General features: G+C 35.6%; 1 protein-coding gene and 1 long non-coding RNA gene across 16 annotated transcripts; one reads left to right on the top strand and one right to left on the bottom strand.

The window, feature by feature from the left end:
* The first annotated feature begins 431 nt into the window (after positions 1–431).
* Positions 432–1,729, top strand: LOC147478571 (xyloglucan endotransglucosylase protein 8-like). Its single transcript, XM_086586265.1, has 4 exons — positions 432–498; positions 608–855; positions 1,195–1,388; positions 1,483–1,729. Exons 1-4 carry the CDS (start codon positions 432–434, stop codon positions 1,727–1,729), a joined length of 756 nt encoding a protein of 251 aa, XP_086442391.1.
* Positions 1,730–13,950: 12,221 nt separating this feature from the next.
* LOC147478570 (uncharacterized) lies at positions 13,951–23,612 on the bottom strand. 15 transcript variants are annotated; one of them, XR_015209234.1, is made up of 9 exons: positions 22,737–22,774; positions 19,152–19,320; positions 18,472–19,026; positions 18,073–18,143; positions 16,219–16,297; positions 16,009–16,084; positions 15,623–15,698; positions 14,726–14,866; positions 13,951–14,564 (listed from the first exon to the last, which is right to left on the bottom strand). It is a non-coding gene; the product is annotated as an uncharacterized LOC147478570 (long non-coding RNA). The 15 variants fall into 15 exon arrangements; XR_015209235.1 differs by having other exon boundaries at positions 19,152–19,283; XR_015209244.1 differs by lacking the exons at positions 18,472–19,026; positions 19,152–19,320; positions 22,737–22,774 and adding exons at positions 15,133–15,247; positions 22,956–23,612 and having other exon boundaries at positions 15,623–15,710.
* Between the last annotated feature and the right edge of the window lie 4,293 nt (positions 23,613–27,905).

Below are 27,905 nucleotides of genomic sequence, written 5' to 3'. Positions count from 1 at the left end.
TGAGGATTTACTCCAGAGAAGAATGCCTGTTGACTTGAAACTCCATTCACACCAGAAGTGTGATGTTGATCACATAGATTCATTTGATTTATTGCTGAAGAATCATTAATAGGTTGATTTCGTTGAATCGGTGAAGAGTTATTAACAAGTAAGGCTGGAAAATTAGCAGCAGCCATTATTGAAGCTGGATTTTGAGCATCAGCTTGTAACCTTGGATCTTGAGTGTTGATTGTTACTGGATCTTGAGCAGCAGTAACCGAATCGTTTATATTGTTCATGTGTGTTGATGGTTGTGAACTTTGATTAGTTCTTGTCATTGAAATCAAGATTTGAGTGGAATCCTAAAGTTTGGATTGAAGAACACGAAACCCTAAAAAAAAATTGAGGATCACTCACAAAAGTGTGATTGGCTCTGATACCATGATAGAATAATGATGAAAGATAAAATGATTATATTGGAATTGAATTATTACAACCTTAGTTCTCTATTTATACACCGTATATGATTAGGCAACTAAACAGGGTTTGTTGTAACTGTCTAGTAAGTTGGCATTCTAGTGAGCTGGCATTCTGGTTAGCTGGTATTGCTGTTGACTTCCTTGAGAAGATTCGTTGTCTTGTGATTATCTCCAATACTTGTTTCTAGCTTCTAGTGACGATTTTAACTCTGACATCGAAGTAATTTATGGTGGAAACCGTGCAAAAATATTCGATAATGGCACTCTCCTTCAGCTCTCCCTTGATGAAGGAAATGGTTCGGGGTTTCAATACAAGCATGAGATTTTATATGGCAGGATAGACGTGAAAGTAAAACTTGTCCCTGGAGATTCTGCTGGAACAGTCACTACTTTCTATGTACGTAATGTTTTAAGTAACGTCCTACTTTGAGTTTCTATAAACTTGTATCATATGTTGGAGTTTGGAGTTTATTTATGGAGTGATTATTGCTCAATTAGGTGCCTGATTCCTGGTATAAATAAAGGATGGAACTACATGTGCCATGTATTTTGTTTTAATTTTCGGTAGATTTCGGATGATATGTGCTAGTCTATAATTAAGTCCTTAACGCTATGCATGTTGGATGTCCGAGTAGACCTTCGTTTCTATTCCATCTATAGTTTTTTACATATAATTTTCCATGGGTTGTAAAGATAGTTATGACGTTAAATTTCTCTAACAAAATTGTAACTGCAGTTATCATCCCAAGGGGACACAAGGGATGAAGTGGACATGGAATTTCTTGGAAATGTTAGTGGTGAGCCTTACATACTTCACACCAACATATACACCAGAGGGAAGGGTAGCAGAGAGCAACGGTTCCATCTTTGGTTCGACCCTAGACATGACTTTCACTCCTACTCCTTTGTTTGGAGTCCTGCCAATATTTTGTTAAGTGTTCGATCACATCTGAGTTGCTTCTTAGCATTCCTCAAAAGGCATCGGGATTTAACCACTGATATGATTTTCTGTATATGATACCAGATTCCTCGTTGATGAGATACCAATCAGAGTCTACAAAAATGCTGAACGGCAAGGTGTGCCATACTTAAGAGTTGAACCTATGCGAATATACTCAACCATTTGGGAGGCTAGTAGCTGGGCCACAAGAGGTGGGTTAGTCAAGGTTGATTGGACCCATGCACCATTCACAGCTTCCTACCGTGGATTTGAAGTCAATTCATGCGTGTGGGTGAGCGGTCGCGCAAGGTATTGTAATATACGTCTATAATTCATAATTATTCTTCAATTTGTGGATTGGGAACAAGTCTATACATTTAACAAGTCATAAGCTGGAAGTCATTGGACTCAGCCTTAATCGTATTTTAAACAGGGTTTCAATGGTTTAAATAAAAGTAACCAATACTACAATCATAAATTCATAACTAGTTTTCGAACCCGTCCTACGAACGGGTGCCGTTATATGAAAATATTTTTTTTCTTATGATTTGAAAAAAACATATATTTTTATTTTTGCTTTAATAAGTAAAAAAAATATATTAATATTATATTTATCTATTAACTTTTACTTATGATAAATTAGAGATCATACTAAAATCTATTTTATTTTTCAAAACTTAGTGATAGCTTAAAAAAAGACAAACTATATACTTTCGTAGTTGTCTATCGGCTCAAACACTTGTCTATACATACAGTTTTCGATTTCTTGTTAATTATTTTTTTAGCTTAATTCAATGCATTTGCATACAATTTTCGATTTTCCATTAATTATTCTTTGAGGTTAATTCAATGCATTTGCATCCAATTTCAAGTTAATTATTCTTTGAGATTAATTCAATGTATTTATATCCAATTTTCTGTTACTTATTCTTTGAGGTTAGTTCAACACATTTTCATCCAGTTTTATAATTTCTTGTTAATTATTCTTTGAGGTCAGTTAAATGCAATTTCATCAAGTTTCCAATTTACCATCAATTATTCTTTGAGATTAGTTCCATTCAGTTGCAACCAATTTTCGATTTATTGTTAATTATTTTTTAGATTAATTCCTTACATTTGTATCAGGTTTCCAATTTCGTTAATTGATGCATATGCATCATATTTTTAATTTCATTTTAATTATTGTTTGAGCTTAATTCAATGTAGTTGCATCCAGCTTTTGATTCCTATTAATTATTCTATGAGGTCAGTTCAATGTATTTGTATCCCGTTTTCGATTTTTCGTTAGTTCGTTGTATTTGCGATTATGCATCTAGTTTCTGATTTCATGTTAGTTAATGATTCTTTGAGGTTAGCTCGATGTCATTACATCCAATTTCTGATTTTTTTCGTTAATTATTATTTGAGGTTAGTTCGATGTATTTGCATCCAGTTTTCGATTTCCCGTTAATAATTTGTTGAGGTTAGTTCTATGCATTTGTATCCAGTTTCCAATTTTCCATTAATTGTTCTTTGAGATTAGTTCGATGTATTTTTATCCAGTTTCCGATTTTTCGTTAATTATTCTTTGAGATTGTCTGCAAAGTGTGTGCTAGAGCTTATTCTCTATTGCATTAAATCCTGGATAGGGTTTAAGAAAAATTGCTGAGGCTTAAGCCTCAAGGTGCGCCTGGAGCCTTTTATGATTTTACTGCCTTGAGGCTCAAGTCTTATATCTTTTTCCATTTTCTAATTTTATGTATCTCTTTTGATTACCTCATAACTTCTTTAAAGAGTAATGACTACAAACTCCCTATAAGGCTATGTGTTGAAAATCAAAACACCTCAGTCTATTAGAAATCACAACCTTCCATCATCCAACCACATTTTTCCTCATTTACTTGTTATAAATTTTATTACAATTGGTATTACTACTATTATTGCTATTATCTGTTATTATTACTATTTATAATTAGAAAATTATGATAATAATAATAATTATTAAGCCTCAGCCTCGAGACTCACTTCAAGCGTCAAGAAGTACACTTCTCAGTACATGAAGTAATAGAGGGGTGTCCTTTATTTTAGCTCTTGATTTGGGAAACCCCTCATTCGTGCCCTTAGAGATAATGTTTTCTCCTAATATTGTTTTGCATGAACTCGTTATCTTTTCGGTCCTTTTATTGTCATCCAAATGTTTGAGAAAAAAAGAGAGCACCCTAGCTCAGCTTCAAATTTCAAGATGAAATGTTTGGATTAGTTGAGATCGTAGATGTTTGATGTGCTCTTTATTTGTTGAAAACTTGAATAACTAAAACTTGTTTTCAAATTATATAATCCTCTTTGAGGAACACATATTTCTTTAACTCTTGTTGTGCAAGGAGGTTCTTATGTGAACTCCAAAGAAAGTAGTCAAACCTAAATGGTTGGATTTGTTGGCGCAGGGAGTAGGGATTATCAGGGAATCGGCTTGAGACGTCACTTCCCGGTTGAGCGGAAATGGGCTCTTGGACTTCAGGTTAATTTTTATGTTATATTTCTTATCCTTGCATGAAAAACATATACTGTTTCTTGGATCTATTTCGTCGATATAACGGAGTAGGTGCGGAATTCTGAATTCTTTGCTCAGTGAAATCTACGCTAACACTGCTGTCCTACGAACCCGTCCAAGTAATCATGTTGGTCACCTCAATTTATTTGCATGTCACTATATGTCTTTTTATACATACTCTAACAAACTTAAGAGCACGGACAGAAATCGGGACATAGAAACAAAAAATTTGGTGTTTGGAAGCATCGAAGTGTTTAGAATCATTACCTTGGTTCCAAAATGGTCTTCTCACTGCATTGTTGAATGAGTACACAATCGAACATTAATGTACTTAATAAAGTTTGCATGTTAAGAAGAATTCCAAACATTAAAAAATAATTAAGAATATATAAGATTCCATACAATATGATTTAATAGAACCATGAAGAAGACAAGTAGAAGGGAGCGTTAAGGTAGCTAACATTATCTCCATCTTGTCCGAGTAGTACTCTGAGGGCTTAGGAGATAATCAATTCCGCTGAAGTAAGGAGGATTTGATCTCTGTGCTGTTTATGGCCATACTGTCTCTATTTGTTTTCCCTATATTCCGTTGAAAGGAGATTTTCCTATTAAACAATGTAAAAAAAATAAAATCAGTGTCTAAAATATAAAAAATATAATAATCATTTGTTTTAAGAAAATACCTTTGAGTGTAATAATATTCAGATTGAATTGAAAACTTCTTTATAGACAATGTTTTGTGTATGTCCTTCAGGCTCGTCCCCATTCCTTCTGATTAAAAACTTCAGTCCCTCTCGTGAGCTTGTTCTTGAAACTGCAACATATAACTGGCCATGAGTGAAAACTGGCGTTGGCAAATATATTCCAACTTTTTCGAATGTTTGTCCCTGGCTTTTGTTTATGGTCATAGCGAAACAAACTTTAACAGGGAATTGCTTCCTTCTGAATTCAAATGGCCATTTCGTATCGCTTGGGGACAAAACTATTCTTGGAATAAAGACTGGATCTCCTACTCTGTTGCCTGTAATAATATCCGCATATATCACTTTGGAAGCCAATTTTGTGACGATCATCCTAGTCCCATTGCACAGTCCTCGACTCTGATTAAGGTTTCTCATTAACATGATCGGAACACCAACTTTTAAATCCAGTTTGTGGTTCGGTATGCCGGAAAATTCTAGAGTGTTTAAGAATTCTGTCGGGTATAAAACATCTTGTTCAAAGACTTTTACCTTGAATTGGACTTAGTGAGTCCAAGACTTAAGTATCTCTTTTTAGTTCGTTGGGAGTTCGAAATTATTGTGGAGTTAATTTCATCAAACTGTTTTAGTTCCTCGGGGCTAGAATGCTTCTTTCTTTAAGATATTGAATATCGTATATTTGTTGACCAAATCCGGATATATGCATGACACAATATCTTCTCTTTGGATTATCACTATCCCGAATAAGCGTGTCTTACGGAATTTTGATCCAAGTTGATTCCACCTCGTCACTCATTCTAGAAGTAGGAAGATTTCCGTCTCCAAGGTCTAAAACCCATTTGCTAAACTCTTCAATAGACTTTGTTGTAGCTGATTCTATATTTCCATTCTTGATGAGATGTTCTCGTTTAAGTGAAAGACTTTTGCAGTTTTTCCATAATTTTGACTTGTTGATAGAAGCATCAACAACATTAGTTCTTGTGCCTCTTGGAATGACCGGTAATATCATGCGAAATCTCCTCCCATTAGGAATGTTTTACCACCAAATTCTTTGCCTTGTGATTTAAAAGATCCTCCGATTAATGCGGTTTATCGCTTCAAATCCATGTCCGTGAGTCATTGGTGCTTCGTCCCCACACTATTAGATCAGCCCGTCGATAAGGTTGTGTAATAATGTCCCTTGAGAGATGTCACAATTGGTGTTTTCATCGGGAATAACAATTTTAAACCTAGAGTGAGCAAGTACTTCCACGGAAGTAGGAGGCAGACTATCCCGTAAGACGATCGCTGCAAGAACAATCTTTCCTTCGGACCGAAGTTTAGATATAATTGTTTTGTAAAGATATGTTTTGCCGGTTCCTCGCATCCATCCATTACGAAAAAACACCTCGATTGAGATTGAACGCATCATTACAGAGTTGAATACCCGACGTTGATTAGCATTCATTCCGTTGTTAAGAATCTCATATTCTTTTTCGCAACTCATTGCGAAAAGTAGTCTAATTCTTCAGCAATCAATCTGTTATCTGTGGAGATCCTTGAAGACATATTAAATTTCGGGAAATCAGGAATGTTTGTGAGAGATAATCCTTTTTCAGCCATAATTTGTTCAATCTCACAGAGAGTCTCATTTCTAATCTGTTCTTCAGTGAGTTGGAGATTCTCATTATTGTTCTTCTTTCTATATCGAAACAAAATATCTTCTCCGAGGTGCTTTTGATGTTTCTCCCAAAGTTTTTCAGGATATGTCACCCCACAAAACAAAATCAATGTGACGAACAATTGTCTCAAAGATTTTGGAACTTGCCAATGACTTGCTTCCTCCATAGCGTCATCCCATTCCGTAGTCCTCAAGTAATCCATGTGCCTTGATATAAAAATGAAAAATTAGAATAATAATGTAACAATATGAATTGCATTTTAATAGTAAACCATCATAAATGAGCTAAGGTTTTGTTTTATATATAATATTGTCTTCTTATTATTATTTTTCTTCTAATGTATTCAAATATTTATTACATTTAATGGCCTTTTAATTGGAATAACTGTTTTGCAGGATTGGTTTCACGAATCAGGTCGGACCCTGAATATTTTTTGATCTGGAGTTTCTTATTACCTTTTAGATATTTGAGCTTACAGTGCATGCATAATGAAAGATCTCTTGGTCATTGCTGTTTCAAAATATTGTAGTAATTTGAAGCGTAGTTTTACTTCGTGTGAAATTGATTACTTGAGCTCATTTACTACTTCTGTAGATTTTCTACCATAGTATATATCCTATTCTCTTCCATCTCTTTATTGCAGCATTCCCTTTTCTACCGAAGATATATCAAAAGCCATTCCTGCAACAGATCCATCAGATGTTGATCTCCCACCATTTTTTGCGAATGTCCATCTGCTCAGTTCCTAGTTGCTGGGAGTTGAAAATTTGCATAATATGCAGCAAACTTGTGTAATATGCATAGAGGTGGACAATGTACACTAAGTGCACCAAATTTGAGTCTCTTAAGCATTATGGAGGAGGTCCAGTTCAGCTGATGCAAATTCAAGAGAAACTGCCAGTAAATTAGTGTTCATCTCGGTACGGTGGACTTGGACTTGGCAAGTGGAAGTTGAATCTCCTAAAGGCCTTCATTGCAGAGGTTCAGAGATAGAGGGGAGTAAAAACCATCAGCTCCCCACAGTACATATTATGGACTGCAGGATAGGTCCATTTGTAATCTAATTCACGACTCAGTCAGTGAAGGAAGATATCAATCATAGCAATCGCATTGCAAGTCAGGACTGGAAAATGGGCCAGATTCAGCAGAGCGCGAAAACAGAGATTTTTCGAGTTGCTTGTGCCTGACATGCTATAACATGTCACGACTGCAATGAGTACAGTGAATAACATGTCGCAACTCATTGCAGGAAAACAGATAATTATAATGTCTCCTGACATGCTATAACATGTCGCAACTCATTTTTCGCAACTCATTGCAGCCACTGAGTACAGCAGGAAAACAGTTAATTCTATTGGCTAAAATAGCCCCGGCTATGGAACAAAGGATTATCCCGGATTCCTGCTGTACTCAGTGGTGACTCAATTGGGAGGTTCTCTCTTTTTATTAGCTCGCAAATACGCTTAGTGATGTTCATTCGGAAGTGAGATAGTTAAGAACTGCAGAGGTGATCTGATAAGTTGACTGGAGAGGTTTTGGCATGTAAGTCTATAGGCAAGGAGAGACTGGTCACTGCAGAAGATCTTTGTAGTAGAAAACTTGAGATAGAAATAATGGCAAGGTTGTCTGGCCACCAAACGATGAGAAAAGGTACACAGTTTATTCGGAAGTGAGATAGTTAAGAACTGCAGAGGTGACGGAAGCAAATGTCTACAATAAACTGCCGAAACATTAGAGCAAGTGCTCCTTGTAAAGAAATAAAAATACTTGTCACCCCGGCTTTCTGTTATGACTTTATTTATATTTGAAATTCCAAAAATGCGCAGGCAAATAGGTTACTGAAAGCCAGTAACAAAATGTTGTGTGCGAGTTGTGTGCTGTTTTTTAAAACATGAACATAGACTGGAGAGGTTTTGAATCAGTACATATGAATCAGTTTGAACTTCTAAAAGTATATGCGACAGATTTTAGGCAAGAAAACAATATAAAAAAAAGTTAATATGGAATATGTAATAAAATATACCTGACATGCTGCTCTGAAAGTTGGATAAACTTTTCCATTAACAGTTTTAATATCTTCATAAGACAAAGGACCTTTGACGATATTCAGCAACAGCCGCAGATAAAATCTCTCTCCTGAAGTAGGATGTGCGTAGTAGACACGTCCAATTTTCTTCCCATTTTTTCTTGGTTTCCACTTCCTTTCCTTCTTATCCCATACGAATTGAGTAGGAAAATCGACATACGTAAGACCCATAGCTAATTCTGGATATTCAATATTTGCTTTAAACCACTCTGTGAACTTGGTTTTTGATGAAGATTTCCTGTTTACAACATCTCTTGCATCATCTCTCTCACTATAATAAACCAAATGCTCACCTTCAAGATGGAATGGTAACCTTTCAACGCCGGGTCTTCAGATCTTGAATATCAAATTTCAATAGTCTCCAAACCGCTTCGTAAGCGGATAAGAATCGGCATCCTAAGAAATTTGCAACTTCATCAACGCCCTTTACTATTTGATGAGTATTATCTTTGTCTCAGAACCATGTTTTCAACAATAATTGCAGTAGCCCTGTCCCTTCCCTTGTTAATGTATTTGAAAAGGTATTTGATTGATCTTCCCTTGTTGCAGTGTTCCACATTAATATGAGCTTGGTACTTAACTATCAAATCAACATTATGTGGAACAACCCATCTGTTATCAACTTCTATATTCTTCTTCATTCCCTTTCGATGGTTATTTCGCCTCCTGTAAACTGTGAAGTCATTGTCGTCAATGGTTGTTTCTTCACTAAACGGTCTTGGATAGAACTTAGTACACTTTTTCTCATTCATGCAAGGGGAATCTAAGTTTTCTATTCCGCATGGCCCATGTATCATGAATTCTAGCACTGAATCATAAGCAATTTTGTCACCAATTGGGTCTGGTAACTCTGCTGATATGAGCTTGTTGATTAGTGAAGGAGTAGTAGGCTTCGAAGCGTTGTCCAGAAAAAGTAAAATGTGAGCGTGCGGTAAACCTCTCTTTTGGAATTCAATAGTGTATAATGCTGCAAAACATTAACAAAACCCGTATTTATTAATATTTTCATAAAATATTATGAATTTTTAAATTAATTAAAACAATATAGTATATAGGTTTACCTGCCCAAGCCTTTCCAAATTTCTTGCGCTTTTGTAAATCAGTCATCAGTTCGTGCAATTTCATCTCAAAAACTCTTGCAACAATATCGGGAAAGTCTTTCGGTTTATAACCGGGGAGCTATCATGTCAATACATCTCTCGGATTTCTCGCCATTTAGGGTTGCATGTAAAAGTAATGAAGAGATCCGGGAAACTGTGTGCCGTGATATTGCAATGGCATCTTGATAGTTACGTACGTACCATGTACCGGACCACTGTGGAAAGATGAAGGAAGAACTAACCGTTTGCCTACTGATTACCGGGCCTCGTGTCACCAAAGAACAACCGCATCTACTAATCCTTGATACAATTCTGCCCGAATCGTTTGTTGATTATTCGAACCCAATCCATTCTATTTTGTTCAACAAACCTGTATAAGAATCTACACAAAGTTGTTTGTCTCAATTTTTCCCAATTTAACTATAGTCCGGCCTTCATCAAGGCCTCGAAGTTGTAATCTAAAAGCATAGTATTCTCTCATGCTAATATTTTTTCTTTTTCCAACTACTGCATTGTTTCTATATGGAATGTCAAGTCCAGATCCATCTTCAAAGATGGGGAACAAAAGTGGATACCGTGATTGCCATGAAACTTGGAAGCAATTCGTTGATTCTCTTCAAGCCAAATCCTTTTTGTCCCAATAATAACATCTCGTGCTTTCGTTAAATTCATCACCATTGCCAACGATTAGACCAGCTATCTCATTTGATGATGGCAAATTATAAAGTCTTCCATCTTTTTGTCTTCTATTAATCAATTGTATGTCGACGCCGGCCACATGACATTCTTTTTTAAATCTATCCCTTGCCATTCTATAAGTCTTGGTGAGTTCGTTGGTAACATTCAACATATTTATCAGTTCTTGAACAATGCTAGAATCTAAAGCATATTTTGGATTCCTCTTAACAATTTTTTACTAAGAGAGTTCAACCTGTGGGTGACTTCATTTTCAAGATCATGTATGTACAAACTGGCAAACCTTGGACGTGATTCTTCAAATTGGTGGAAGCAATGTTCCAATTTTGTGGTGATTTTGCCCTTTTATTTTATAAACAAAGGGTGCCTTTCCATCATTAATCGAGCTCGAACTTGTCCACCAAGATGTGAACGCGAACATTGAGTTGTAAATGCCGATGTTTTCCATGTAATTTAACGATTTTGACCCTCCATTGCAATCCAAAAGATTCTTCAAAAATTCTCGAGTATCTTTTTAGAAGAGGCAATTGAACCTTTCCATTCTCGACAACATATTGAGAATTTAGGATTAATAGGTTTTTGCTCCTATCATTCCTTTCTTCGCACTCGCATAATAGCTCAAGAAGTTGAGAACATATGGATGTTGGACATCCAAAATCAAAAGGCTCAAAACAACTTCCCCGCAAGGCAAAAGTTAATAAAAATTAAAGAATTTAATTATAATAAGAATATAAAACATTGCTGAATTTAATTATAATAAGAATATAAAACATTCTTTGTAAGAAAATTACTTTTATGTGAGACATCTATTCCACATGAAATGGAAACTTCGGTTTCATTGTCTACTTCAATGTCGAATCTGATCCACTCATTTGTGATAGGTAATCATCATCACTTTCATCGTCAATGTAATTATCGTTTCCAATGCTCTTCAAATTCAGCATCTCTTTTCGTTTAGCTCTATTTATTTTAGCTTCTTCTTCACTTGTTCCGGGCATAGATACTGTTTAAAAAATAATAATATATCATTTAATAAAGTATTTGGTGCTATAAGAACAATAAATTGAATACATAAGAAGAAAATATTTACCAAAACGTTTCATTCTACTAAGACGATTAGATTTATAACTTCTCTTCTGTGTTTTCCTCCTCGATCTGTTTTCTTTTGACTGGGGTAGACTTTGTAGTTGTTGTTTTTCTAACTGATACTTGATACTGACCTGCAATTTAAGAGTAACATTAGTATCATGAATATATAAAGTACTTGTCAGAATCGTTGTAAGTTAAGACATACTTTCTTGTGAAGGAACAATGTCACCAGAAGTTTCTTCCATATTATTAGGCTTGGTCTTCTTTGGAGAAATTTCAATCTCTACTTGAATTTCATCCGAATCTTTCTCTGCGTTAATGAGTGCTTTTCTTTTCAACTTAGCACGCATGTTGCGAAACCAAGTAACTATATTTTTTTCTGAAACATTACCGTGTTGATTTAGTTCAGCCTTCAAATTGTTAATTATCTCTTTATTTGGACTTCCATTGAATTGATCAAATACTTGATGTAGTTTTTCAAGTTGGATTGTTGTTGGTGTCCATCGCTTTCTACTGGATAAATTCTCGTCAACTGAAATCATGTAGAACAGAATACTGCTGGAAGCCTGGAAAGAAAATGAGTAAGTTAAAGTAGAGAATCAAACAAATATGTGAATTTAGTGATATTTCTTGTGCACGTGGTAGTGTTACTTACTTATTTTGACTATACCGGTGCTAGCAAGTTACCCTTTCATAGCTAAGATTTCTGGGTTCAAACGTGACACTTCAGGTGGATGTGAAATGCTGTAGTTTTACAGCTATAGAGCATCAATAAGGGTTTGATGCATGCTATTCACCTGATGGTTGGAAAAATATGTCAGTCTGGATGGCCTCCACAGAGTCGGCCCATGTCACTTTTGGATAAATATGCATCTGAGCTATTTGCTACAGAAGTGCATCATGGCATACATTTACTTTTTATCATTAAAGCTAATAACCCTGTTCAATTCAATGCTTATACATGGTTCTTGAACCATTTCTTTGTGAAGGTTAAAGCTGAAGATGTAACACCCAGGATTGAAAGCCTTTTGGAGGAGTTGCGGATGGCAACAAATGAAGTTTCGGCTCTACAATTGATATAGCCATGACATTATATAAATTAGGTGGCTTACACACTATCCTATCTGATCATGAACAACCACTTCTTCGATCAACATATATTACTCAAGTTTCAACTAAGCCATAATTTCAACCAAGTTTGCTTAAAGCCGTAAACATCGTCATCAAAGGTATATATCAAAATCATTTGGCACTGGCTTCCAGTAAAAACTATGGTATTACTACCAATATATCTGAGGATTTTTAAGACACTGCGCCATTACCATCTTTGGTGGATAAGAGTAAAATTGGCTCACACCACTGCAATTGCCGACGTGGTGTATGTGCCGTCTTCCAGTTTGTCTAAAGCATAGGGCATTCCACATGCCACATGCCACAGGGTATGTAATAGGTAGTGCTTTTTACTTACAGTCGACATAATACTCCATGAAAGTGTTGTTATAGCAGTTTTAATAACTCTCTTTCAAAGAAATTAGACAGATTATCATGCAGGCTTGCTTTTGATTCCGTTCATATTTGGGAATCCGGCGAAGAAGTAGTTGATCTTGGTTTGGTCAATCTCCGTGCCAAACTTAGCATAGTTGTTTTAATATGCATGTTGTATGCCCAAGTATGCAGCTAGTTGTTTAGTATGCATCTATCTTTACTCTGAAAATAAAATTATATCTAATATGTGATTTATTGGAGTCTAACACCTATTTTCTTTCTCGTGTTTATGCCAATCACGCCCTCGAGTTTGGTTCCATTGATCCTATATATGGGCGAGAGACAGATGACGACAATGGACAGTTTGTCGAATCCGGAAACTATATATAGCACTGGAAACTATTCTAGGAGAAGTTCGAATCCGTTCCGTTCGGATATTGATCGGTCTTGGTTTGACATGGTTTACGCGTTACTGGTTCCCGGAAGAGTCGGGATCCACCCAACGGGAAATAACGCTTCATACTAAAAAATATGTACCAAAAAATATGTACTAACAGTAAAAAAAATACTAACCTTCAGTGGAAAGAATTTGGAGTCCTTTGAAAGATGGTGTACCAGGGAAAAACCTTCAGTCCAGGAAAAAAAAACAAACTTGCAGTAGAAGGATGATGGTGTGTGCTTCGTGAATATTGATGTGTTTTCTTAGGATTTCTTTCTCTATATTGGTGTATGGTTTCAATAGGTTTTTGTTGAATGCTTCATGAATATTTATGTCTTTATATAGATTTTAATATGACAGCAGTTGTATAGCATAAGAATTCTGTTGTTGATCCATTAACTAATTCGTATCCATATCTATTAATTAATCCATATCCATATCCATATCTAATAACTAATACATATCAATTAACTAATCCATTATAGATATGCATTTTTTTATCGAACTTGTTCACGGGATACTCTAATGGCAACTATAGACGATTGTATTGTATTACACGTATATTCCGATTATGTTTGCGCATCTCGTTTCTTTTTCTTTTTCACGTATATTCCGATTATGTTTGTGCATCTCGTTTCATTTGTTTTGTAAAAAGAACGGCAGGTTTAACAATATCTAATAATCAAGTTTTGAAAATGTAATTCGTGATCCGTTAATTTGGTATGCTTACTTTTTGGTTTGGGATCAAAACAGTTTAGAGTGATAATCAAGGCAACAACAAAGCCGCAGCAATCACATAGTAATTTAACATTAAAAAAAGTGCTGAAATCTACCCTTGCACTAAATCCTTCTACAAAAACAATTTGGACAGCATCTCTTTTGTAGGACTGTCAGTAACTGAGGTCGTCACCTCAAGCATAACTGTTGTTATAGGTCTGTTGTATAGTACCAGTGTACCATCTACAAACCGATATATTTCATCTGAATACTTTTTTTTATGGATTATGGTGATAAATGTATTTGTGGAACAGGCACTACCCTGAACTATTTCTTAGATGACCGCATCAATAAAGCCCTGAACTATTTCTTAGATGACCGCATCAATAAAGCCGAAATTCTTTTCCCTGGTGTTGGATTCTTTCTCATTGCAGTTTTCCTTGGAGCTGCTGTTCACTCATCAAATGGAGCTGATAATAAAGCAAAGCTCAGTAGCTTGTCTAAAGATAATACGGATGAGGCAGGGTATCTGTAAAGACGCGGTCATGGCAGTTGGACAGCCGGCGCCTGCCGTTACCCAATTACGTTCAGCTTCTAGAAGAAGATCAAGTGCAATTCAAGAGGCTGCTTCAATCAGGATTCAGGCATTCTTCCGTGGGTATCTGGTATAATTTTCAAAACAATCACCATTTGTCAATATAAAGATTACCAATTAGAAGTCTCGTGTTAGATAAATCAACTCTGTATCTTCCATTGCAACAGTCAAGGAAAGCTTTGTGCACTGAAAGAACTGGTGAAGTTGCAAGCACTTGTAAGGGGTTACCTTGTGAGAAAACAGGCTGCTAGGACCCTCCGGTGTATGCAATCCTTGGTGACTGTTCAGGCTAGAGCTCGAGCCCAAAGGAACCAGATGGCTGAGGAAACACATCTCCTTGCCCATAGGTCATCAAACTACAGAAATTTGCTGCAGGCAAATCACATTCGACCAACATATAATGTAAGCCTCCTAGAAATCAGTCCATATGTTAAACATTTCTACTGAATGTTAAAAATGCTAAAGATTTAGCATTCAATCTTGCCAAAAAGAAGTCTTCTTGAAGTGTACAACTTACGGGCTATGCATTTATGCAAGTACCAATACGACCAATAATCTCATAGCTATGTATAATCTCATATAACTTCAGTTAAGATGAAACATAAAAAACCAAAATAAGAAGTCGAAAAACTCACATTTGTTCCTTCTAACTTAAAAGGACAATCCAGGTCCATTGTAGGTATGTCATTGCCTAGAAAAATTATTGTAGCTTTGTAGCAATTTCCAATTTGGCTGGACTCAATCACAGACCTTAAGAAGGGTTCTTATTGTTAACACTCGTTGCAGTATTATCAATTTAAGCACAACAATACCTCAATGAAAAACTTACATTGCAACACACATTTCAAAATAATAATAATAATAATAATAATAATTGTAGATATCTGCTCCGTGAATTATATTCTTAGTTCTCGAACTACTACGAAACAAAAAAAATCAATCAATAATCAAGTAATACCATTAAGTTTAATAAAATCAAACTACCATAGTAAGTAAATTTCATACAATTAAATTTCAGTGGCCTTATTGTTTATTATATTACTATTTTTGAAAAAAGAGAAGGATTAGGACATAACGTGAGTTGGTAGCATAAAACTTCAATTGATATTAGATTTAACAACTTACAGATGAGTAGATGCATTGAGAGAGCGGCAAGAGATATATCATCGGAAGAAAACCCACGTGTTCCTTTCATGTAATACTGTTATGAAGACTTTCCTCAAACAATTAATATGCAGGGTTGAAATTTAATCTACCAGCATTATAACAACAAAACAATAAAACCATTGATTCCCAACAACAGTAACAACAACAAAAACAATAATAATTGATTATGATTCCTAGACATATCAAGATTATATTCATAAAGAAAGATTTGATGGCAATATTCACGTGAAAAATCACCTAAAAAGTCTAAATTAAGTAACTTAAGTTTGAGCCGAACAGAGATGGAGCCAAGAAGTCTAAATTCACCTAAAAAGGTATTAAACATGACATATATAATTAAGTACCTTTGAAAGGAAAACTGTGTTTACATCTGGACTTTTCTTAAAAGTGTGCAGAAGAATTCTTGTTCTCTCCTGATGGCTGAGCAAACAAAACGCCTATTAGGATTCCAAACGTTCACAATACATAAAGCAAAACTCATACAAATAATCTGTCACACGGATAAAAACATGGTAGCACCATATATCAAAGGTTTACGGAGCTTCACGACATACTTAGTGAGCACTGTGGTTCATGAAACTGAATCAGGAACTCGCAAGCCCTGAACTTATTTGGATTCATCACATAAAGTGCCTGAAGAAAGAAAGAGATCGTGTTAAACATGAGAGGGGGATATATAATAACTCTTAACTCAGGAAAATATATATGTGTCAACATACATCCATTTATTCCTACTTTGTTATGGGAAAGTCACATTTTTTTTTTAACTTACACTGACATTGATACGTATGTTTGTGTCCAACATGGATACGCAAGGTCCAACACAGAGAAAAACCAAAGTGAGGTATTATAACACATACAACATACGTGTGTCGTCCCATGAAGCTTTGGTTTTTCAGCATAGTCAACTAACAAAAGTCTTAATTACTGGGTCACAAAATCATGAGTAAACTTTATTTAATGCGTAAAGAGTTAAAATTCATGGCGAAGAAGTTTTTTTTTCTTAATATAACGTTCTTTTCAAGTGTAATAGAATTCTTTTTAGTATCACTTCAATTGGAGATAATAGTTGATAATGCAAAAACAACATTGAGTCTGAATACACGACTATAAAGCCTACCACATGGGAATTCCACATTTTTTAGTGTGTGGAGACAAAAGCATGGTCTCACAAAAATCACGGTCTCACAAAAATCAGAACCATTCTAATAGGCAGGGTTAAACAGCTGGATAGGGGAGCCAACAGACACGCAAATGGTTTCACTCAAAGATAGTGATTTTGATAAAGCTTGACTTTACAGTTTCTGAAGGATGAGTTCCAGACCACAAACTCAGTCGTGTTTGGTTTTAAAGGAGATAGTGCATGCATTACATGTAACTTTGTAAGTTCAAAATCATAAGAACAAAAGTACTAAACTGTTTTACCAATGCCAAAAATGAAGCCTAATATAGTAATATGTTATAAAAATGTAGTATATAGTATTCGGGTTTTGGACTATAATCGACAATATGATAACATTATCCTTGTGACCTTATCAAGTATTGCTCTGTTAAGCTTCATAACTACTGATATCTAATTCAAGAGCTAGTGTTGCAACTTGCTAGTGTTGCAACTAAAATATCCCAACACGTAGAGTTGCTGCCTCAACTTGAAGGGATCTCTCTTTCTTTGTCTATATCCCAAGTTTCATATTACTAAACTCAATTCAGGAAGAGACAAAGTTGATTTCCTGAGAAAACAAATGAAGAGAATCTGAGTGAATATATTAAACTGTCCTGCAAGGCTGCAGCTCAGAAACATAAAGTCTAGTTTAATGTTTGGGGCTTCATGAATTAATTAACCTAACTAAAACATAATGGTCTGAAAGACACTGAGAGGGTGGGCAACTTAGCTTATGATAGTAGTCGTAGTACTTCGTAGACCTCTGTGATCATTAGGGGGGGATTAGGTTCGGTTCATTGATTAGTTCCTACTTTTAAGCGATGAAATGGGAGTGATGATGACCAATTTCAGTTTTTTATGTGACTAAACATTAAAACACCAGCCTCAATTTTGCCGTAGCACTTTGAACCTAAGCGAACGGCTTGTTTGCTTAGGTAGCTAGGAAAATAGAAAAAGAGAAAAACACTCACACCCTAACCAATTCAGGCCTAGTCATACACTCTTAGCATATCATAAATACTCTCTAGTCTCCACTGAACAGGTATTTAAGCAATCTACGGCTAATATGGCCACTCAAACTTGAAATCGGATCTCACTCTCTAAAATTCATATCAACGATCCACCATTGATTTTTATGTTCATTGAGCTTCGATTGAAATCGGATTTTTATTAAATACTAAATAAGTGTCTTTCAATCTTCAAAGAATAAAATTAAATATAATAAAAAATCAGAGATAAAACTTGCCTGATATCAATGGTGGTATCATCAGGGCAGGGTTGAGATGGAACAGGCGCAGTATATCCAGGCTGGTAAGTCTGAACTTAAGAAAAAATCTGAGTCAGCAATTGGTCCAAACTCCATCATATTGTAGCAGAAAACAAATATGGGCAAGTTTGGTTGATTGATATACATATCAAGTTCAAAGCTCAATGAACATAAAAAGTAATGAGAGGGGAGCATATGGATGTAGATAGGGTTGTAGGAAAAAAAAAATAAACACACACACACACACACACACACACACACACAGAAAAGAAAAGAAGAAGGCCTGAAGCCCTGAGCAAAATGAATCATATTCCTAAAAATCTTTTTGTCAGAAACAGAACAGTAGCCACCAACCCAGTAGTGCAAAGAGCTAATGACCTTTAATTACAGACAGCTGCATCTGGTAATCTTGGGGAATCATGTAGTCATGAGTTGCGACCCAAAAGTTTTGGGAATGACCATCATCATGCTAAGGTCCTCAAAAAGATAGAATGGTAATCTTTCCTCCATCTTGAATTAGGAAAAATGTGGAATAGTGCTGCGACAGGCTATTGAGGTCCAGCTATTTCATTTCATAGTGAATTACTGGGTAATTGGCAGCAGCATATATCACATTGAACCAACATAGGACTCCACCATAATTGTAACTGTATTGTGAAGGAATGTCTTAACTTTCAATACCATAGAAGCATCTTGACTTGGTTAGGGGTCTCTTCCCTCCACCTTGGTGACAGGACTTGACTTGAGACCCGAAACCGTAGCAGTTCATCGGCTTAAGAGGTGGGATCAATGGCTAAATGTGCTGTCTTTCTTCAATATGACCAAATCTCTTGAGACTTCAAACTTCCATCACGTTTGAAAGAATCTTCAAGCTTTTTTTTTTGCTTGTAACGTGTAATTTAACAGGCTAACATCATGAAGGACAGAGTGCAACTGTGCAAGTTCCCAATGTCGAAATTCATAATCAGCAAAACAAAGCATTGCAATTTGGTAGTGAAATTAATTTACTTGGGACTTAAGTAATGGTTATAAGAACAAAATATATGAGATAAACTAACCTCAGCTAATTCTTTCTGACTATTGGCCTGCCATAGTTAGGTCCATATATACGACCCTCTTTCTCAACTCCTCAAGAAAGGGAATTCCTGAGGTTGTAAAGAAGATACCGCAATTCCAAATCCAAGATGTGCCTGCAAATTCCCTACTTGATGAATCTGAAAGAGATACCTAGTCTCGAGCAAAAGAGGACATTTAGATGTAGTTTTATTCCAGGAGTCCTACATTCTTGTGTACCTCTAGAATTCATCAGTCTTTATTTATGTAACAGGTTGATTTGACTTGAAAGGTTTTACTGAAATTTCATTGGTGATAACTGTTGAATGTGTTATTGAGTAAAACATGTCAAGAAGATGGTTGATATACAGCTTCTTTGTTAATGTTATGATCTCTGTTAACTCTCTTTTTTTTTTGTTGCGAAAGGTTTACTGCTCATGTTGTGAACTCTTCCCTGACATACTGCAGCTTGTGCTACATGTTTGGATTCACTGAGGTGTGCAGTAGATATAGATAATGTCTCTGTAATTTTTCATGTGAAGCCAGAGTCCTACTCATTTATTAGATTAGTTTTTTATTATCCTATGTAGAATGCTGAAAAGCTACAATCCGTTTAGAAGGTCCGACAGTTGGACATTGATGAAGAAGAGTTAAAAATCTTGATAGTTTAGTTGCAACTTGCAAGTACACTTGTATGGTGTATGGAGATACTTCTCAGGTTGGTGATGTATGTCTCAAAAGGCTGACTCATAGTTTTTCATTTGGAAGGAGTTCCCTTTGGTGGAATTGAGAGTACTTTCACACGTGGATGAGGAAGTTTGCTTCTTTAATAATCTTTCAGAAAGTTTCAATAAAAAATCGCCCTTTGCCATTCAATTCTTGGACGATTAATGCCTCGTATAGCACTGCACTGGAACGTGTATTTGTGGTTTGTGGTGTTAAAATAGCTTAAGCAGCCCATACACAGCACTTGCTGCAGGTAGTGTCCATTAAAATTTATATTTTTGTTAAGTTTAGGACCAACGGAGAAGAAAATTAGAAGAGGATATACAGAGGGAAAGAGAAAAAGATAGAATGGCTGTTGAAAGGGCAACTCGCGAAGCTCGCGAGAGGGCGTATATTGAGAGCTACTGCTGAAGCTCGTCAAAGAGCAATGGCAGAGGCTCGTGAAAGATTAGAGAAAGCATGTGCAGAGGCTCGAGAGAACTCATTAGCTGAGAAGGCTTCTACATAATCCAGACTCAGGGCAGAGCGTACTGCAGTAGAGAGAGCAACTGCAGAGGCTCGGGAGCGTGCTGCAGAGTAGGCTGCTATGGAGGCAAGAGAACGTATAGAAAGATCCATTTCGGAGAAATTTTCTACGACTTCCAGAGATAGCGGACTGAGGCACAGTGCTTCTTTTTCTGTGAGCATAACTATTTTAGATTATTTTTTTATTTTCAATTCGAAAGTATGAATGTTATGCATATTCTTCTGTTATTCTTTTACTGAAATGATTTATGATAGGATATGAGGGATGCACAGTTTCATGGCTCAAGTTCTTTCAGTACTTCCCAAATATATTCAAGTTCTACACCTCATGGTGGTGAGTAACTTTGTTAATCTTGCATCCGATTTTTCAGACAACAGCATCTGCCTTACTTCATTTGTCCACTTCTTCGTTGTTCTAATTAATATCTATTCGGAGATTATTTCTAAGCTCTAACGAATATGTATTTCCAAATCTGAAGCTTCTGCTACTGAAAAATCTCAAGCAAATGAAGTTGAATCAGCTCAGAGGTGTAAAGCTAGGCTAGAGAGACACAAAACTAACGTTGTTTCTGTTTGCGTTAATTCCTGCAGAAATGCCATGTGCATTGCCTTGTAAAAGGACCAAGTGCAATCACAGCACAACGCAGGGTCTCGGAAGCACAGGACACGGGCTTTACCTTCTTGGGTTGTAGGATCACTGGCATAGGGACTGCCATCTTAGGAAGGTCCTTATTCTAGTGCTGTACTTCTTCAAGGATGGGATGACTGGGGTGAGCCGAGCAATCATAGGTACGCCCAAACTAATCCCAGATTTCTACTTTGTGTAGGTAAAAGTTCCTACAGCGTTTAATGATTCATCCTCAGTGGTCAAAGGGTACTGTCGAGAGAATAGTATGGATAAGGACTTCCAGCTTCTTGATGAGATGAAGAGGAAGAAAGTAAGGTGCACAATGGTGACTTACAGTATAATAATTGATGGACTATGTCGTTGACAGGATAAGTTTGAATCAAATGATGTCAAAACAAAGTTAGGGGTCTCTTCCCTCCACCTTGGTGACAGGACTTGACTTGAGACCCGAAACCGTAGCAGTTCATCGGCTTAAGAGGTGGGATCAATGGCTAAATGTGCTGTCTTTCTTCAATATGACCAAATCTCTTGAGACTTCAAACTTCCATCACGTTTGAAAGAATCTTCAAGCTTTTTTTTGCTTGTGTAATTTAACAGGCTAACATCATGAAGGACAGAGTGCAACTGTGCAAGTTCCCAATGTCGAAATTCATAATCAGCAAAACAAAGCATTGCAATTTGGTAGTGAAATTAATTTACTTGGGACTTAAGTAATGGTTATAAGAACAAAATATATGAGATAAACTAACCTCAGCTAATTCTTTCTGACTATTGGCCTGCCATAGTTAGGTCCATATATACGACCCTCTTTAATGAAGATTATTAGATGAAAGAATATATTGAGTTGATATAATATTCTACAATAGTTTGTAGAATATTATATATATTCTAGGCATCTGTGTGTGTGCGTGTGCGTGCGTGCATGTTGACAGGCTGTGGGGCTGTGGCTGTCGGTTTGCAGTGAATTACAACTTGTAAAGACTCCTATAACCAAAATCCACTGAGCATATACTCCTATGTTGCACGGGTACGACTGAGACACGACAGGGACACTCCGGAGACACGACATTTTCAGTTAAAATGCGGAGTGTCCGACACGGTACGGCTTCAATTTTGAAGTACCTACGCAACACAGAATTATGCTACTATTGCACACAAACAAATGCAGAATAAACCACTTGCTATGTTAAGATTTCCCACTAAGAGCATATCTGCATATATGACTTTTGCTCAACCATTAATTCCATTTGGATTATGGACAACAAATATGCACATATTTTGGAGTAATGAGGATTTTAGTTAGGAGGGTCATAATCATGTACGACTTCTTAACTTAATGTGAATTCTATATTATCTACCACACCTAAATTAAGCAATTCTAATTAACTTGATGATTTAATATATTTAATTAAAACTGAATACAGATACAACAGCATTTAGAATAACGTAAATGTCTGATGTAAATTCTAATTTTTTGGTTTATTCAGCCGTCAAATAATCTCACGACATGTACTAATCTACAAAAAAATGTTGTAAACTCAGCACGATCATGATTCTTTCACAAAAATACTATCCAGTGAAGAAGTGAGCAAGGTATATGAGTGGCGGTCATTTAAAGCATTTAGACCTTGACAAAGGACTGCAACTTAAAAGATAATGTCATAGACCCTACATGTTCATCAATCAAAAGCATAAAGTCATAGATACGTACATGTTCATCAATCAACAGAAGATCAAAGCTTATACAGTTAAACGAAACAATACAATGTTGTTAAACAACAGTACTAATCAGAAACAATTAATTGCGCATATTTGAAAAGAACATTCTCGCTAGAATATTGCTTGGCATTTTGTTAAACAACATATGGTATAGAGAAAGTGTGGAAGAAGGAGAACAGAATGGGATCGAGAGAAGAGAAGAAGAGCCTACCTAAAGAGGCCGCGCGTTTACTCTGTTTTCGGGAAGAAACCGAATCAGCTGGCTTGGTAAATGGTCCATCAAAAGAAGATGAAGCCACCAAAAGCAATACAGCCCGGTTTGACTAATCTGCAAACTAAGGATTGCTGTAAACTGAATTCCTTTTGGACTGTCATTCAAAGTTGCGTGTGGAGAGATCCTCTTACCGGGACAATTTCCTTCCATTATGATCTGATTTTCGGTATTTGCATGTGATTGATGATGCAACTTGCTATCTAGGGATACTGTAAAGGACAGAGAACCCGATTTGCTTGCACAATAATCTCTCTTTATCCCATATATAATCATTGGATCTTCTCCAACCAAAATTGGTGCGACTTGAGAAGCAGATCGATGGGACATCGTAATTGTGACATCGAATCAGATTCTCTTTAATCAAAAGTCTGCAATTGTACAAATCTTCTTGCATTGATGGGAGAAGAAAGGTTGGGTGGTAGAGAAGAGAGAGTGGGAGAGAGACATCAGTTCGTATGAGAGTCGTGGATTTTGTTGGGTTTCATTTTGAGTTGGAGGCAAGTTTTTCTATCGGCAAGTTTTCCTCCGGATTTACCGTAATTAGTGTGGACACGTGGACACCCTAGCTACGCTTTCTCAATTGAGGAGGGGAGAGCTATAATATATATTGTGACATCGAATCAGATTCTCTTTAATCAAAAGTCTGCAATTGTACAAATCTTCTTGCATTGATGGGAGAAGAAAGGTTGGGTGGTAGAGAAGAGAGAGTGGGAGAGAGACATCAGTTCGTATGAGAGTCGTGGATTTTGTTGGGTTTCATTTTGAGTTGGAGGCAAGTTTTTCTATCGGCAAGTTTTCCTCCGGATTTACCGTAATTAGTGTGGACACGTGGACACCCTAGCTACGCTTTCTCAATTGAGGAGGGGAGAGCTATAATATATATATACAGACTACCCACGTAACACTGAATAGTCTTCCAAAATGTCTAGCAGTCTAGTCATCTAATTACAAAGTAAATGTGCCAAAGGCCAAATAATAAAAGGAAATCACTACACCATGAATGAGAACTATTTTGAGAAAAGTAAAACGCCATAGAGCATGGGACAAATACTGGTAAAATATTAGGACCCTCAAATCTCGTTCTTTCAGCTTTGGAAGTAGGTTATCCAAAAGAACCATTTTCCCTTTGGTGGAGGGAGGGAGGGGGGATAAATTGGAAGTAAGTTGATTGATCATTAAATCCCAATAAATCAAGAAGCATTCTGAAATAAAATGTACCTGCCTTGGTAATAAGATGGTCTCCCTGTAGCATAAGGAGGGCTAGGCTCGGCGCCTTGGAATAGATATGGATGGTTACAACATTCACGCCTTTGCATAGCTATATTGAGAAAAGACGTTTCGCTCTCCACCAAAGCATTAACAACCTCAAGATCCTTCTACAACAAAGCTCGGTAAAACTGCTCAAAGAATTGGGACATCCCTACCTTAAGTATTGTTTCCTTTTTAGGGGTAAACATTTCTCAACAACAGAATTTAATCTTGGATAACCTTTCTCAACATCGACTTTCTCAACAAATACTTGGGTAGTGATTAATCTCGACTTAATTGCTCATCTTAAAAGGATTTGAATTATCATTTTATTTTTCTTGGGAATGAGGCATCCCATGTGACGATCTTTTTCGATAATGGTATGTGTTGGTTTCAGTACTATAAATAAAATTCATCTTTATAAAGTGTGTCACATGAATGACTTACACATTAATTAAACATCTACTATACATGAACACTCGAAACAGCAAAAAGGAACTAAACAAATTAATTGCCTGTTATTTCGATGGATCAAGAAGTATATTTGTTACTTAGGTTGAGTCCCTATTAGGCCTTGCAGTAGTAAGCCAAAAACCATTATCTCAATCAAGAGATGTAGTAAAAACTAAAAAGGCAAATACAAATCTCATAAAATCAGTGTATCAAAGAGTAGAAAACCGAATATGGTAACATAAATGATGTTTAATTAACTAAAATTTCCTTCCATAGTGGGGTTGAGGTGAGTGGTTTGAAGACTGAGTCATCGGCTTCGTCAAACAATTGAAAGGAAACGAAGGAGAAGAGGTTTTTCGATAAGGTTTCGTAAAATTTAATGTTTGGTTTAGAGGAAGGGATTTTTCTTTTTCGATATTCGATAAACAGAGGAAGGGTTTTGGGAGAGGAAGAAAGACGAAGGGTTTTGGGAAGGAAGAGGTACGGTGGGTTTTCTCGCAGCTTGTTTTTTCTTTTTTTCTCGGCAGTTTTTTTTCTCCTGATTTATCGTAATTAGTCTGGACACATGGACACTCTAACAACGCTTCCTCAATTGAGGAGGGGGAGAGTTATAATATATATATAGAGGCAACATTTTTTTTTTGTGTTTTACCACAGCTTGATCCCATGACCAAACTAGCTAATAGTCAACCACACTAGCAACTAATCAATAGGGTCGTGGTACAACAACATTGTTGCACCTCTACAGCTCTACTAAGCTAGGTTGACATACTAACATGCCATTGTGACAAAATAGGGAAAACACAGTAATTTTCTCTCTCTTTGAAACTGAGTTTGACAAGAGGTCAGTTGGAGCCTTTTCTAGTTTCCTTGACTTAGAGCATTTCCAAGGTTTTGCCCATTAGTTCCCTATTGAATTGCCTTATATGAACAGTAACTTATTGAGGATCGAACAATGCTTTTTGTCTTCAATCGTTTGTGCTGACTGTTGAATGCCCCCTAAAAAAGTTTGTAAAGTGCCAACTAATTCAACCCACATCAATATGTAGCCCAATGAAAACCAATATTTGGTCTCATATATATATATAACGCTTTTTTTTTTTGGTACTCATATATGCATAAACTTTGAAAATACCAAATTGAAGTTAAAAGTCGATTTAAAAGCATACATATTGAAATACAAATTGCATAAGAAGAAAATTTGCAAAACCAAAATTAGAAAAAAAAAAATAATAATAATCTAACTACATTGTTTTCGTCAGTTTCCACTTGTAGTAAACTTTTACCGCATATAATTAGTGTATAAATGTTTGAGTTACATGGGGTTTAAGTTAAACAGTACTTAGTGTAAAACCATAATTAATTTAAGTTTCCAATTCTAAATAAGTGAAATTCAAATATATAAAATCATGCAAAACATAGGACAATTGATGGAAATATAATAAAGTAGAAGTAGTGTCGCCTCTGAGGCAAAGCAACCCAAGCGGTTGCCTTTTGGGGCTACAGTATTATCGGCACAAAATAATAAATTTTCTAATAAAGAGTTCAATTAGTTGTCACTTATTTAGGACAAAAAATAAACCAATCATATTTAAGAAAAAAATAAACACACTATTTTAATTAATCCCTCAATACCTTATAACCCAATTCCTTATATTAAACTCTTTGGCAATACTTACCCCACTCGTTACAAACAATTAAAAAAAAACAAAAAACACTAAACCAACTCACAATTACAAAACCCAAACTTTTATCTATATCTAAAAAAACAAATAAAACTCTTCTGTCAAATAACAAAATCACTCACAATCCCCGATAACCCAACTCCTTATTAAATTATTTGACAATACTTACCCCACTCATTACAAACAATAAAAAAAAAAACAAAAAACACTAAACACTAAACCAACTCACAATTAAAAAATCCAAACTTTTATCTATATTTAAAAAAACAAATAAAACTCATATGCCAAATAACAAAATCACTCACAATCCCCGAGAACCCAACTCCTTATTAAACTCTTTGGCAATACTTATCCCACTCGTTACAAACAATTAAAAAAACAAAAAGTACTAAACCAAGTCACAATTAAAAAATATAAACTTTTATCTATATATAAAAAAACAAATAAAACTCCTCTACCAAATAACAAAATCATTCACAATTTCCGATAACCTAACTCCTTATTAAACTCTTTGGTAATACTTACCCCACTCGTTACAAACAATTAAAAAAAACAAAAAACATTAAACCAACTCGCAATTAAAAAACCCAAATTTTTATTTATATATAAAAAAAACAAATAAAACTCTTCTGTCAAATAACAAAATCACTTCACTCGCTATCTCTTGAATTATATTGAATAACACAAGTTAAAAAAAAACATTATATATTAGCCCATGTATTGTGTGTTGGGCTAATATATGTTTAACCCATGTATCATGTTTAACTTTTAGATCATGTTAAATGTATCAACCATAAACGTCATAAACGTTATACTTTAGATCATGTTAAACTTTGAGATCATGTTAAACGATCATGTTAAACTTTTAGATCATGTTAAACGATCATGTTAGATTATGTTAAACGATCATGTTAAACTTTTAGATCATGTTAAACGATAATGTTTAACTTTTAGATTATGTTAAAAGTTAAACGATCATGTTTAACTTCTAGATCATGTTAAATGTATCAACCATAAATGTTATAGATTAGCCCATGTATTGTATGTTGGGCTACATTGAAATAATATGTTATTCACTTATTCCTTTTGAACTAAAAATATTATATGTTATAATTTTGTAGTTTGTGTTTTTCAACAATAAAGTTCAATAATCACAAAATTTTATAACTTATTGGAAACACTAACTAAAGCCTGTTAGATATATAAGATATTATGTAGGGGAAGTTAGGTCTTTGTAAGTGTATGTGGTATATAAAGCATGTAATAGTTAGGGTTTTCATATTATTGAATATAATAGTTAACATGGTATCAGAGCGTAGGTCTCGGTCCTGGTAGTTACGAAATTGAGTTCGGTTTCCGGCGGTGGTAGCCACTGCCGCCGGGCTATAGAAGGTAATGGTGGGTATTGTTTTCGCATTTCGTTTCCACTGATTTGATAATTGCAATACATAGTACTGTTGAACAATTTGATTTGGCTGTGATGGTTTGTGATTGCTTTAGT

Source organism: Coptis chinensis, chromosome 9 (assembly GCF_015680905.1).
Source record: "Coptis chinensis isolate HL-2020 chromosome 9, ASM1568090v1, whole genome shotgun sequence".
In the NCBI taxonomy this organism is placed as follows: Eukaryota; Viridiplantae; Streptophyta; class Magnoliopsida; order Ranunculales; family Ranunculaceae; genus Coptis; species Coptis chinensis.
This window is presented reverse-complemented; position numbering and strand designations above follow the sequence as displayed.

Bases quoted from the DNA above. Each gene is read 5' to 3' on its own strand.
- LOC147478571 (XM_086586265.1), top strand. From the start codon at position 432: ATGATGAAAGATAAAATGATTATATTGGAATTGAATTATTACAACCTT. The intron at 499-607 runs GTATATGATTAG...TTCCTTGAGAAG, and splicing joins TAGTTCTCTATTTATACACC to ATTCGTTGTCTTGTGATTAT. The intron at 1,389-1,482 runs GTTAAGTGTTCG...ATATGATACCAG, and splicing joins TGGAGTCCTGCCAATATTTT to ATTCCTCGTTGATGAGATAC.